At 38.8% G+C, this 15,338-nt stretch overlaps 1 protein-coding gene across 1 annotated transcript; it reads right to left on the bottom strand.

Moving 5' to 3' along the window:
- Window positions 1-623: 623 nt before the first annotated feature.
- On the bottom strand, window positions 624-8,934 carry LOC143291478 (uncharacterized). Its single transcript, XM_076601360.1, has 4 exons — window positions 8,876-8,934; window positions 4,720-4,826; window positions 2,326-2,461; window positions 624-1,625 (listed from the first exon to the last, which is right to left on the bottom strand). The coding sequence occupies exons 1-4, from the start codon at window positions 8,886-8,888 to the stop codon at window positions 1,177-1,179; spliced, it is 705 nt and encodes a 234-aa protein (XP_076457475.1). The 5' UTR covers window positions 8,889-8,934; the 3' UTR covers window positions 624-1,176.
- Between the last annotated feature and the right edge of the window lie 6,404 nt (window positions 8,935-15,338).

The raw sequence follows: 15,338 nt of genomic DNA, 5'->3' as shown, positions 1-15,338 counted from the left end.
TTCCACAAGCGCAACACCAGAGTCCACCTTCCAGAACTACGAACTGTGTGGTGCCAGTTTCTATCCCCCCCCCCCCACCTAAGCTATTACTGGAAAAAGACAAACTGTCAGAGAAGAGGGTGACAAAGGGAAAATTGTGGGTGTTCCTCACGTGGAAGAGGAAAACGAACAGACTTCTTTTCTTTGTGGTGTCTAATTATTGTATCGTGTCTGTGATTTTTTTGTTAAAGTATTTGGAGTAAATGTTTTGTATCTGTTTATTCGAGGCTTTTGTTTGGATAAAGGTGAGAGCGTGAGAGAGTTGGCCATAACTTTAGTTTGAAAAGTTGCACGCGACAACAACCATGCACACTTCCAAAACGTCCAAACTCTAGACACAAACCACCATTGATTTTTAGGTTCTCTGTGAATAATAATGATAATAATAATAATAATGTACATTTATATAGCGCCCTTTCTCTCTAAGAGCTCAGGGCGCTCTACATAAAAGAAAAATATTACAAGTTACATAAAACATTCATGACCACTCTTTCTCAAAAACCCCTCGCCCCCACAGTCACACTCTCCCCCTCCCACTCTACATACATCCAAAGTGAGCTGACATGGGTGGTGTTGGAGAACAAGGAAGCTGAGAGTGCTTATAGATAGGTTTTAAAAAGATGAGTTTTTAGTGATGAGCGAAAAGCAGAAATAGACTCAAACGCACAGATACGATGAGGAAGGTTGTTCCAGATGTGAGGAGCAGCAAAGAAGAAAGAACGTTCACCATAGGTTCTTGTATTGACACGAGGAAGTTTCAAAAGGTAACAGTCAGAGAAAGAGCGGAGATTTCTTGCGGGCGTGCAAACACTGATAATGTCAGAAAGATATGTAGGTCATGCTGAGTGGACAGCAGAATAGCAGAGACACGCAACTTTGTATTTAATTCTCGCTTCAATGGGGAGCCAATGTAGAGTGCGGAGGTGAAGAGAAATGTGATCAGTACGTGGAAATCTAAGAGTCAGACGGGCAGCATTGTTTTGAAGTTTTTGAATTCGCTGAAGAATATTATGTGGATAGCCTATGAGAAGAGAATTACAGTAGTCAATTCGTGACATTACAAAAGCAGAAATAAGAGTTTTAGTAGTTTCAACAGAAAGATACTGTGAAGACCAGAAGAATCTAGTGAGTGACACATCAGCACCCAGACTGATCCGGTTTGACACGGAGGTGGGCGAAAATTGCTTGATAGTTTACAGAGCTCTCATCAAAATACTCTATCCTGACATCTTGAAAACCAGACTTCTCCAAGCCGCACACGTATTTCAGAGGGTCAGGATCGCCGTAATCTAAGAATCCCTTCTCTTGAGATCTCTGGATGAAGCGATGATTCGTCACAGTCACCATCATCCCTCCTGGCTTCATGACACGGTTGATCTCTTGTAAAGCGTCTTGCATGTTGGGCCAATAGAAAAAGGCATTGCAATGGAAGACTCGGTGGAAGGTGTCATTGTCGTAAGGAATGTCCATCACATTTCCCTGAACAAGCTCCACCTTCCCTTCCTTTATCGGTGCACGGAGTCGGGTTGCAGCTTTTTCCACCATGTAGGGTGACAGATCCACTCCACATACTTTCCCTGGGCCATCTGATGAACAGTTCAAAGGATGAATGTTCACAGAGTGAATAAAGACATGGTTCCATTTCCTTACGGGAAAAAAATATAATTTTTCTTAATCAAAAGTTTTTCTGGACAACCCATTTACTACTGCTCTTTCGCCATTTTCACAACACACACACACACACACACACACACACACACACGGCGCAACACTATGTTTGCTTTGAATCATCAATAAAGATACTACTACTTTTTCCTTGCCAGAATTACTTCCTGTTTCATTTCTTCTGAGTCTGTCTTAACCCGATGAGTACTGCTTTTCTGCACTTCTGACAAAAACGGCAACAATAATTATGATCAAACCGTTATGATCTTAGTCTAGCGTAATAGTAGTACAGCACTTGCACTAACAGTGACCACAAAGTGTTTCTCTGATATCTTCTGTGAACACACAGCCCACACAAAAGGAAAAAGCAAATCAATAATATTCACACTTGTTTGTAGTTTGAGTGTTTGTTCAAGAAAAAGGAGAAGAAGAAGAAAACGTTTAGAGAGTTCTGTTTATACATTTTAATGATAGGGGAATATAGCACTAAATATCAAATCAATAGTAACAGACATATGCACCCTCTTTCTGTCACACACACACATGCGCGCGCGCGCGCGCGCGCAAGCACACACACACAATCACACACACACACAACATACACACGTCAATGCTTTGTACCTTTAACATACTGCAGTGCATGTTGAATTCCAAGGCCTGGCCCAAATCCTATCTCCAGAACTTTATGGTGAGGCTCTATGGCACTCAGCCGAACTGCATTCTTCTCCAGCCCATCATTTTTGTACTTCAGAAAATTCTGTTGACAGAGAGAAGCCTTAATCTGAGTTAAGGTTAAAAACTATAGCTGAAAGGAAATTACAAACACAGACATTTGACATCAGTAAATTCTGTTGAAATAGAAACAAACCTGTAACGGAGAGAAAATAAGAAACACACTGAGTTATTTAACACAGACATGGAGCACACGCTGTTGTTGTACTTGTTTACTGCAAAAGTAAAATCAGAAAACACTTAGACGTACATTTGGTATTTAAACACATAGTTTGTGTGTGTATGCACCGATGTAAATTATTTCTCACAACACATGTAGCAGTTTACAACTGGCTCAAGTTAATCAACTGAGACAAAATTCAAATATTGACCTTATTCTTTATATGACAATGGATACGGTGCAAGATCAATTCAATGAAACTGTCTTTATTTCAGCGCATAAACTTTATTTTTCATCCATGGACAGTAGACAGTTAGATCAGTAGGGAAAGGAAGGCATTCTGATCGTTTCACTTTTATCATACACTTATGTACACCATCACCACCACTGCCTGGATGCATTATCAGTAATGAATAGTAAAATCCAAAACTCCTCTCAAGGGTAGCAAAGACCACATCATCTTGCGTACACAGTTATATATATATAAATTTTTTTTTGTATGCATGCGAGACATATAACCTCACAGCGGATTTGGAAAGAATTCAAACCACGGAGATGAGGTGTTATTGAAATGTACTATACGTCAGATACACTGATCAGTTCATCAACGAACAAGTGTGAAGCAGCACACTGGACCTTATGTAGAAGCATTTTGAATTAAACTGAACTGAACTGATCTGATGACATCCAAGAAAAGAAAGCTACGCTTGTGTGGCCACGTAACAGATCCATTGGCCTTGCTTAAACAGTAAATATTATTATTATTATTATGAGCATTTACGCCTAATCTTGAAAAAAAAGCCCAAGGCGTTTCCAAATTGAACACACACGTACATATCAAAAAGGAAAAAAATTGAACACAGATACCAAACATTATTAAAAAATCATTCACTCCCCCCCTTCCACCACACAACACACACAAGAACACATGCACGCATGCACACAAGTCATAGCACACAATTATAAATAGTATACTACAGTTGAAAATACTACCAACAAATTCTGAAACTCTCAAACTCATCTCACTAACAGTCATTTTAATTCATACTGAAAAGGGATGAGGTGTTGAAAATTATTCAGGAGGGGAAAAGGTGGGTCTTCAGACTGGATTTGAAAGATTGCAGCGAAGATGAGTGACGGAGGGGCTGAGGAAGTTGATTCCAAAGAATGGGGGCTTGGTATGAAAAACTGCGTTGGCCATACGTTTTGGTTCGAACATGGGGGATCTTAAGTAGGCGGTTGCCAGAAGAAGAGCGCAGATGGCGTGAGGGTATGTACGGATGAATTACATCAGAAAGATACTGTGGACCAGTAGCCTCGATGGAGTTGAAACAAAGAGAGACGACTTTGTAAATAATTCTTTATTGTACTGGGAGCCAGTGTAAAGCATGAAGGAGAGGAGAGATGTGATCAAATTTCTCCAAGGAACAACTGAGGGAGGGAGACGGAGGGGAATACAGAAAAAAGAACGACGAACTGACAACACTGCAGAACGAACAGGAAAAACCATTCGCAGAGACCCAGGCTTTGACATACAATCGAGACCAAGTGGAATCTGGTGAAAACTTCTTCAAACAGCTGACGGAGAAGGCGAAGAAGAAGGCCCGAGATGTGCTTATTATTGAATCTGACTTTGATGGAACTTTGATAATAATGATAATAATAATAATACTGCTGCTACTGATGATAATGATGATGATGGGGTTTCAGAGCAGCACAACTATATATGATAGGTGGACTTACAAAATACACTTAGAACAGTTTACAGTGATACAACAAAACTTGTAGAGCACATAGGGCCTACATGTATCTGTACATACACAGGCAGGACGAGTCGTGAATGAGAATAAGACATACATGTGCACAGTCCAAAAATGATCTCGCTTATGTTGATTTTCCATTCTTACCAGCACATATTGATAACATAAATATAATTCACTGACATCAAAATAATCATCAATACTGACTTGTATAATATCCGAATGAAATATTTTTGGGGGAGGGAGGAAGTGGTCGGGTAATGGCTGATGTTTTCAATACACAAACCCAAGCACATACACATGTATACTGTTACCCACATTATGACACAAGAAAATGAGAAAATGAGAAACAAACATACGTACAAAAGTCATCCAACCCCATACTCCTCTCGTTGGCAGGCGTACTTGACGTGCCGCTATATCGATAAATTTGGACGTCATGAGTGGTTTTCTTGTGTTGTTTGAATTACCTGAAACAAGCATTGTACAACAATACAATTACAACATGGCACAATTTTCGCTTGTCTCGGCATTTGAGACTGTCAGGAAGGAAACGGGAAAGGAGGGTGTGGGAGGGAGGGCAAGGAAGGAGATGGATAGAGAGGATATTTATATTTCAAAATGGAGTTTGCACAAAACTGGAAAAAAAAAAGAAAAAGAAAAAAAGAAGGGAGAAAATAAAGCATGGCCATTTGATGGGATATCCTCTGTGTTATCAGGGAAGGGAGGGTCAAGGGCCGTAGTTGGTTTGGGAAAAGGGAACCGACTGGTGGGACGAAAGGGAATAGACCTTGTTCATTAGGGAAAAAAAATTAGAGTAATTTGCCCTTGATTACACCGGAAAGAGAATTCGTGGGGAGTCTCTAAAAGGGAAAGTTGCGAGTTCGTCGATTGTACTTGTGTAAATGCTTCACTATGGGTCTGGGGAAAACGGGAGGAAAGAAGTACTGTGTGTGCTGTTCGAACTTCAAAGGAAAAAAGGTGACATCGCAACGAATACCGGCCACGAACCGATTGCATAGAGCATGGCGAGTTTCGTGAACTGAAAAGGACCACACCCTCAGTGGCGATGATATTCCTTCACTTTTTACGAACAAGGTCTTCAAAACAAGCATGGTATGTAACATTTTGAATCGAATGGATTTGTGTGTGTGTTTGTTTGTTTGTTTGTTTTTTGGTCACATTCTTAGCTGTGGTATTTATTCAGCACAGATATATGCATCTCTGACACATAGTACAAAACTGACTAGTGTACCCCTGAAACAAACACTACAAAGAATTTCCACTATACAACATTTGTCAGCACATACTTCTTTCAAGTGGAAATGCTTGCACATTTTCAGAAAGTGCTCTAACAATGATACTGAGACAGTGAGATCCTTGCTACTTCCACAGGCAATGTGAATGTTTACACACACACAGAGCATAGTTATTGTTGCAAATTTAAACAACTCACGGGCTTGAGATGCTGCACATGCATAATGCAGTGAATAGATCTGACACATTTTGGGGGTTGTATGGAGTTTGACTGAAAATGTTTAACCAAAACAAATGTCATAACATTCAAGCTATAATTATATATTCTTTTCTTTTTTTGTCACAGCTGTCAGATGTGCAAGTCCAAGACATCACTGCTACTTCGGCATCAGCAGTGGAAACCAATGCTGCTGACAGTAAATTAATTTACAAAATTTAAAAAATTTGGAAGTGAAAATATGCAATGATCTGACAGCTTTGCTTCCACCTTTACATCAATCTGACACTGATGATACAGTGAAAGATGACTTATTAGGGCCTTGAAGACTGTTTTGTAAAAAAAAAAAAAAAAAAAAAAAAGACTGAAGGGGGGTTACAGTAGTGGGCGTCAATTTGTAGAGTGTGTGTGTGTGTTAGTTGAGAGCGGATTGATTCAGGTGGATTATTGGTATTGACAAATTGTGTAAGACAGGCAGATTATTATCTGTGTATGAAGTTGTTGTTTTTTTTTTTTTTTTTTAAGCTTTCTTCTTGGGAATTGTGGAGTTTGAGTGCTCCCGATTTTTTTTCATACTGATGTGAACAAATATTGCAACTGTTTATATACCATTTATATTTATCTGATATAATGTTGATTTATATGCAGTATATACATCACTTGTATACAAGAGATAATTTGATTTCAACAGCCAAAGCTTATACCCGCCGCTTGCTAATGATATTGATCATATGGTGCATTTAAATAAGACTTCAGAAACTGTAGCTGTGATTTTTCTTCTTCTCTTTGAGGGAGAAAGGTGGGGGGGGGGGGGGGGGGGGGGGGGGGGGGGGGGGGGGGAGGGGTGCAGTGTGGTTGAAACCAGTAAAGATTCATTGCAGAGTTTTGTTTTTTTTCTTTCTGATCATGGAAAAAAAATCAAAACTTTGTGAATGTAGACATTGCACTTAAATACAGATGTGTATCACACACACACACGCACGCACGCACGCACGCACGCACGCACGCATACACACACACATACAATCAAACACACACACACACACACACACACACACACATATGCGCGTGCACTCACATACACACACATGCACAACATCCAAAACTAAATGGTGCTCACATCACAAATAACTCAAATTGTTTAGACAATTGTTCATTGTTGAGCATGTAGGTATGAATGAATGATACAAAAAAAAGAAAAAAAAAAAGAAACCACAAAAAAAAGAAAAAGAAAAAGAAAAAAAAGAAGAAGAAAATATCTAATCAAAGTGATTTTCTTCAAGTCTGTGTTTGACTCAGACCTGTTTACACTGCATTTTGTAAACAGTCCAAATTTGATTGTACAGATTTGACAAGCAATAAACAAATGAAATATATATATATTTATTTATGCTTTAACAAAAATACAGGAAATAAAAGATGGGAGGTGGGGCATGCAAATGAAAATAAATGCAAATATTTACAGTAAGAATTTACAGCACTACCAGTTTCTAAAAAAATGGCATCAAAGAGAAAACTGGTATGCATGTGTTAATCCTTTGGCCAGTTGTTAGATACAATGAACTTAAGGTTTCCATAAAAGAAATACATATTCTAACCTGTTGAAAGTACAGACATATCCATTTTGGGTAAACAGGCCAGCTGATTGTACCAGACTGGTGTGTCTGAATGTCTGGAAGTCTTGAGAAGACTTATCAATGCATGTCACTTGTAATGATGAAAGAGCGAGTACAGTATGCACACATGCATGCATGCTACACCATAAGATGAAATCATTCTTTACTTGTAGTTAATCATCAATGCAACTGTGAATGTAGACAGTCTAACTGTGATGAAACACACATGAATCAGTCTTTATGGTTATTACCTTTAATCAAATTCCATGCACAGCTCCACCACTCTTCTCCCCACAATTTCCATGCTAAACTGCCCCACTCATTTCCCCACAGATTTCCATGCTCAACTCCAACACTGTCCTCCCCACAATAAGCTACTCCAGTAAAAATTAAAATTAAAAAAAAAGAAAAAAAAGTAATGTGATAGAAAAGCCAGAAAAAGATCAAATTCATTGGAACAGCAATGGCCATTTTCTCAAGTCTGAAATCTGTTTTTAGAAGGCACACGCTCTGCGCGCGCGTGCGCGCGCACACACACACACACACACACACACACACACACACTATGTAGCAACAATATGAAATGCTAGAATGTATATAGATTCTGAATGAATGGGTCACACACAGGAGCGATACTTTTTTCTTTAGTCCAGTTGTTAAAAATCTGCGGGAGGTTTATGTCGCTGTGACAGAAATGTCTCTGTGACAGCAGAAACTGACTTGACTTCGCCTTCTTGTTTCTGGTTCCGCGCCATTTGAAAATCGTTGCACGACGAACAAGTTCAACTTTCGCGCTACTTATCAGGCCTAAAAGGCCAAGATTACGTAGACAGTATGATCACGAAACTTGCATAAACTTTGGAACTACTTTTAGACTAATTCAATTATATCATTAAAAATTCTGCATTAACCTCTGTACTTGGCAAAATGGCTCATTTCAAATAAGTAGTTTACGCCGCTAATCCCAAGCAACTACTGAGAACAACAACAACAACAACTACTACTACTACTACTGCTACTACTACATATTTCTACTACGACTACTACTACTACTACCACCACGTCTACTACTACCACCATTACTTTGGGAAATGAACTTTTCGGGACCTCCTAAAATACCGTGACTGAATAGCGCAATTTACTCTGAATCCCCCAAAATGCGAAAAAGCTTTTTATTCACAAATCGTATTGATTCAGTTATGTGCAAAAGGAAAAGATATAATTTAACTACGTATACCAACAGATGAGCTAGCAAATAACCTTTATGGTGTACAAAAAATTCGAAAGAGACCCCTTCGCATTCATCATATCCCGATTTACATTCAAACAATCGTCCTTTGAAGCAAAACCTTACACACCAAAAAACAACAACAAACAAACAACAGCATTTAAACTGATGTCTAAGTGAACGCTGTCATACCATACATACATGTTACTTGCATGGAACAACTTGTTCCCCCGGTGCACCCGGGTCAGTCAGAAAACCCGAAACAACTGCGTATAAATGTACAAACTGGGCAATAGCAACACATGTTGCCACAAACTGAACATCCAGAGGATGCTACCTTTTGAGAGCTCTCTACGCGTCTGACACACATACACACACACACACACACACACACACACATTTCAGCCCAGCTGCTGCCCTGGGTTCAGCTTTATTAATCAACAGCACGTGAAAAACCCAGCTGGCAAAACCTGATTGACACACACACACAAAATTACAACAGGCGTTCAAAGTTTATAAACTATACAAAAATATCTACACACAGGCACACGAAAGAAAATAAGACAAAAAGTAACAACGTAATCTTTCCTTTCGCGACGCACACCAACACTGGTTATATAGGCGCTTGAATAAACTGATTTGAAATAAATAAATTTTATTTTCTGAGGGTAACAGTGTAAGCAAGGCAATTATTATTTTTCATCCAGCCCTCGAAAGTGAAACGACAGAAAAAGAAGAAAAAAACGAAGAAGAAGAAGAAGAAGAAAACGAGATAAGCATGTATCCTACATTATAAATCAAGGATAGCCTACATGAATAATAATTCAACATTTTGAACAACTTGTGACAATACACAGCTGAAGGAGAGTGAGATGAGAGATAATTCAAGAGAGAGAGAGAGAGAGGGAGGGAGGGAGAGAGAGAGAGAGAGAGAGAGAGAGAGAGAGAGATGGTTTATTCATATAGGCCACAGCCCCATATCGTCTGAACACGGTCGCTGTACCTCTGAGAGAGAGAGAGAGAGAGAGAGAGAGAGAGAGAGAGAATCTTTAACAGCACAAATACCTATTCCACACTGACATTAATATTAGAAAAAAAAAAGGAGGCGAGGAAAGAGAGGAAATATAAAAGGACGAGAAACGAGTACAGAGAACGAGAGAGAGGGGCAAGTCTAATGGTAATTCATAATACATGCTAATATAAGGAAGAGACAAGTCATACAATTTTAAAATTCATGTTAATATAATGAATAATAAATGTCTGAAATGTATGTGTGTCTGTGTCAGTGTCTGTGACGGTGTCAGTGTCAGTGTCACACACACACACACACACACACACGAATCAAGAATATTTAATCCTTTGACCCCTTTTGGGGCATGGACAACAAGATGTCACAGCAATAGTATTTTACACCAAAATCAAACATAAACAGCAATCAAAATAACATAAACTATCACTGTATCAGTAACGAAACACAAACTAAATGAAACACAACACAAATGATAAAAAGTTTACTTCTGGTATCAAACCTCAAGATAGATCATGTTACGTTGCTCATCTTTGCAAAAATTACTTCTTTTTGCACAAAATAAATTGCACATAGCCTAAAGAGCCTCTTTCAACAAGAAAAATAAACAATCATTGACCTTTTTTTCTTTGACGTCGTATTGCAGCTTCTTATTCAGCAGAATCAGTCAAAACTTTTCTTCTTTTTTTTGTTGTTGTATTTTTCTACGTCATAATCAAAGGACACGTCATTTACTTCAATGAGATCACATGAATAATTCATTTGTTGCGCTTTCAGTTTCAGCATCAATGATGTGAAAGTGATGGTTCTTTTGTGCAGTGGCCAAAAACAATTTCTAGCAGTATTTTGAGATTATGCCAAAGGATTGTGTGCACCCCAGTGCAAAGCAACAAAGATTTTAACAATAAAATCGTTGACATGTTTTTTTTAAGAACGTGGCGAACTTATTATTGTTAACACTGGCACAGTCATGAATTCGTACATGTGTTATGTCTGCGAATTTTCCACACCTTCGTATCAAATTTCTGTGTGATACAACATTCATAATGACCACACCAGTCCTCATATATATATATATATATATATATATTAAGGAACCAGAAACCGAGCCTGAAACAAGTCAAATTTGAAAGGCATAACACACGCTCAACCTGGAATTCTTCGTTTGTGGGCTGTAACTCCGGCGTTCACTCGTATGTACACAAGTGGGTTTTTACGTGTATGACCGTTTTTACCCCGCCATATAGGCAGCCATACTCCTTTTTCGGGGGTGTGCATACATGTTGAGTCTGTTCTTGTTTCCATAATCCACCGAATGCTGACATGGATTATGGGATCTTTAACGCGCATATTTGATCTGCTTGCGTTTTCACACAAAGGGGGTTCAGGTAACCTGGAATTCTTGGCATTCTGTGATATCATTTTTTTTTTCATTTCTTTCTCTGGAGGAGTGGTCACTATACACACCCCAGGGTAGCATGTATCCTCACGCTCATTACGTGGAAGTCTTGGGCTGGTTGGACGGTATGAATGATTTTTGTGTGTGTGTGGATTTAAAAGACACATTGGACACTTTTAAAAGACACCTGGAAGGGCAAAAAGGGCAGCTGAACCACAGACAGTTTGTTTTCAGTTTCAAGGAGGAAGCTGGCAGAATGGTGAAGCCGCTCATCTGCCGATACAGAGAGTCCTTGAGGGTCTGGGTTCGAATCCCGCTCTTTCTTCCAAGTTCGACTGGAAAACCAAAGTGGGCGTCTAGACATTCGGATGAGGCGATAGACCCGGAGCTTCCTTTTTGAGGGTATAGGGACAGGCCAGGAGCTTCCTTTTTGTGGGTATAGGGACAGGCCTGGAGCTTCCTTTTTGAGGGTATATGGATAGACCCGGAGCTTCCTTATTGAAGGTATAGGGACAACCCGGAGCTTCCTTTTTGAGGGTATAGGGACAGGCCTGGAGCTTCCTTTTTGAGGGTATAGGGACAGGCCTGGAGCTTCCTTTCTAGAGGTATAGGGACAGGCCCGGAATTCCTTTTTGTGGAAGTGTCTAGGTTTGTTCCAACGTAACTTTTAATTGCCTGTGTGCTGGCTGAATCGGTGGCATGGGCAGTATGGAATTGAAGTTGTGTGACTTGTGTGTGCTGTGGAGAGAGTTACCACTCTTTATCATTTGTTAATTTCAGTGTCATTTTATGTTGGTTAATGACTGATTTCAATGGAGGAATGTTGACAGTAAAACGACCTCCCACTCCCTCCAAACAACAACAACAACACACAAAAAAAAAAAAAAAGACAAAAAAAAAAAGGACAAAAAAAAGAGAAAAAGACAAAAAAGACAACAAAAAAAAAAAAAAGAAAAAAAAAAAGACAACGAATATAGTGGGACAATGGTATTGATCATGGCAGAAAGTTGACAAGTGCGAAGACCGACGAAACGAAGTCGTGTATAATAACAGTAGGCGATGAATGGCTGGAATCACAGTCGGCACAGACCAGGCTTCCAAATGTCACAAAATCAATTTGCACTTTTCAGGCCCAGTGATGATAAAGGAGAAGACCATGTCCCGGAGGAAGTTACAGAACCGTCATCATTCGGGCGGGGATCATCGTCGGACGGGTTCCAGAACTGTCATTTTCTGTTCGCACGTGGTATTGATTTCATCCATACCTGCTCTTTCATCTTCTCTCGACTGAAATGGTTCGGAGGAGTGGTGTGTGTGTGTGTGTGTGTGTGTGTGTGCTATATATGTATATATATATATATATATATATATATATATATATATATATATATATAGAGAGAGAGAGAGAGAGAGAGAGAGAGATTCAAGATTCAAGATTCAAATGGTTTAATGACTTAAGCAACATGCTCATATCACCGTGGAAAACACGCTCCCCCCCTCTCCCACCCCTTCGAACGTTCCCTCCCTCCTACACTTTTCACAACATTCTATTGCTTTTCATAGGGAAAACAAAACGATATCTAACGGTATGTATACGCACAATCATCGTAGACTACTGCTGAGGTTGATATCTAAGTAACCCGAGGCCATCGACCCGATTACGTAGTCACAGAGAGGGAGGGGGAGAGAGAGAGAGAGAGAGAGAGAGAGAGAGAGAGAGAATATTCAAATAACATTTGTCAATTTAACTATCTTCACAATCGATTAACATACATTTCCACCAACGAATCAATTAAACAGTGGCAACATAAATCGAATGGCATTTTGCATGCTAAGAATTGGTTTTCGAAATGAAGCTTTGTATGTGAGATCATTTACGCTGAGTCCCTTCGCAGTCTTAAGCTATGGTAAATAAATTTTGCTAAGCTGTTTGAATGTTGCACATCACACAAAAACGCCATGGGATGTATTTTAAGTTTCTTCACATTTTCTTTTGTAAAATATTTCTGTCTTAAATCATCGGTTGCTGTGCACATCGACAGAAAATGCGTTTCATCTTCCAATCGGCATTTACACAAAGGACACGATAAATCTACCCCATAGTCAGAAGAAAAGCGTAATTTATGTGTTTTTATGTCAGATATGCCAAGCCTGAATCGAATGAATGTGTCTCGAAGTTTAATATTTTTGATACTTTCGAAGTAAGGTTCTAAAGATAATTCAGTTTTGAACAATCTGTACACAGAATATCTTTCACGTTCCTTGATTCTTTCATTCCACCCTTGAAACCAGCAGTCAGATATACGTTCTTTATATTCGCGTAAAAACCAGTTAATCTCTTGTACCCCTTGATTAAGCCAAACAAACCCAAAACCATAAATTGTTAAATGTCTCTGGACATCCGTGACCCAGCAATCTTTACCATTGTCATGAATATTAAGAAGCATGTTGTATGATTTCTTAGGAAGTCTACTATTTTCCATTCTGGTAAGACGTAGCCAATATCGAATTGCATTTACTTTTGCATCTATCCATAGTGGTTTCCTGCCCGTTTCACCATATACCATGTCGTTTGGCGTTTTTGGAGATACATTAAGAAGTTTTTTTTAAAGCAAATAAATGTGCCTTTTCAATGCGTGAGTCGTTTAGCAAGCCCCAAACCTCTGACCCGTATAAAAGCATGGGTTTAATTTGTGTATCAAATAATTTGAAGACAAGCGATGGAGTTACATCACCAATACTCCACATGGTTCTAAATATATCAAGAATTCCAGCTTTTGCTTTAGTTATATGTTTGTTAAGAGAGAAAGAGAATGAAAGCCGAGTGCTGAGCAAAATTCCTAGGTAATTGTAAGCATTAACAATTTTTATCTCCGTACCTTTGTAAAACCATCTTTCTCGACTAGCAATGTACCCACCCTTCCTAAAAATAACAATATTCGATTTTTCCAGATTTACTGTGAGATTAAGGGAATCTGCATTCTTTGCTAGCAAAGTCAGCTGATGCTGTAATCCAACTGGAGTGAATGATATCAAAGCTACGTCGTCAGCAAATAGCAATATAAACAATTCGTAAAAATCTGGGTAAAGCTGAGCTCCATGTTTTCCATTACTAACAATGTCAGTGGCTAGTTCGTTAATAAATAAGGAGAAGAGTAATGGGCTAGTTATTTCCCCTTGTTTGAGTCCTTTTTGACAAAAAAGAAAATCTGACAGTCCCGACCCGTCCCCACTTCTGACTCGGAATTTTACCGTTTGGTACATGCTTTGAATTGCGTAGAATATTCTCCCACTTAAGCCATGTTTCAAAAGTATAGGCCAGAGTTTACTGTATGATACAAAGTCGAATGCTTTCTTGAAGTCGATGAAGGCAACATAAAGTTTTTATTTTGTGCTAAGTATTTCTGAATGACTGCAAAGAGTGTAAAAATATGATCTATTGTAGAGTGATCCTTCCTAAAACCCGCTTGCTCTTCTCCTATACTTTCATTCTCCTCGATCCAAGTGACTAGACGCTTATTAAGTATATAACTGTACAGCTTACTACATACATTTAAAAGGGAAATCCCACGATAGTTATTTGGGTCATCTGTTTTACCTTTCTTGTAAACTGGTTGAATAATTGCTTCTGACCAAGACTCTGGGTATTGCACAGTGCTAAAGGCTTGATTAAATAAACGTACCAAAAATGGTGCTACAGTACTTGCAGAGTAGATAAATACCTCAGGAATTAAAGTATCAGGGCCACCAGCTTTATTATGTTTTAAATGGTTGATAGCATCAAAGACTTCATCAATTAGAATATCACCGTTTAACTGCAAATTGAATTCATCATCATGATCACATCCATCATGGATAATTACTTTCTTTAGATCCATAATGTTTATGGCATCAAATACTGTAGCAAAGTACTTTATCCATTCTTCCTTTGAGATGTTTCCATTAATAATTTTCCTTGATGATATTGACTTAATGGTAGCCCAAAATGTTTTTGGGTCATCGATACTATCAATAATCTTATTTTTCATATGACTTTTATACATGGCGGATTTTGATTTTAACAAGTGTTTATATTCATGTCGCTTTAAGAGGTAGTCATCCATCTTTTCATTTAAACCACTATTTCTATATTGTCTGAGTGAACGTTTTGTAATTGCTTTACTTTCTCGGCATTCTTTGTCATACCATTTTTGTTTGCGAGCATGATTTGATACCGTTATTTTCCTCTCCATGCATGA

Source organism: Babylonia areolata, chromosome 1 (genome assembly GCF_041734735.1).
Source record: "Babylonia areolata isolate BAREFJ2019XMU chromosome 1, ASM4173473v1, whole genome shotgun sequence".
Classification (NCBI taxonomy): Eukaryota; Metazoa; Mollusca; class Gastropoda; order Neogastropoda; family Buccinidae; genus Babylonia; species Babylonia areolata.
This window is presented reverse-complemented; position numbering and strand designations above follow the sequence as displayed.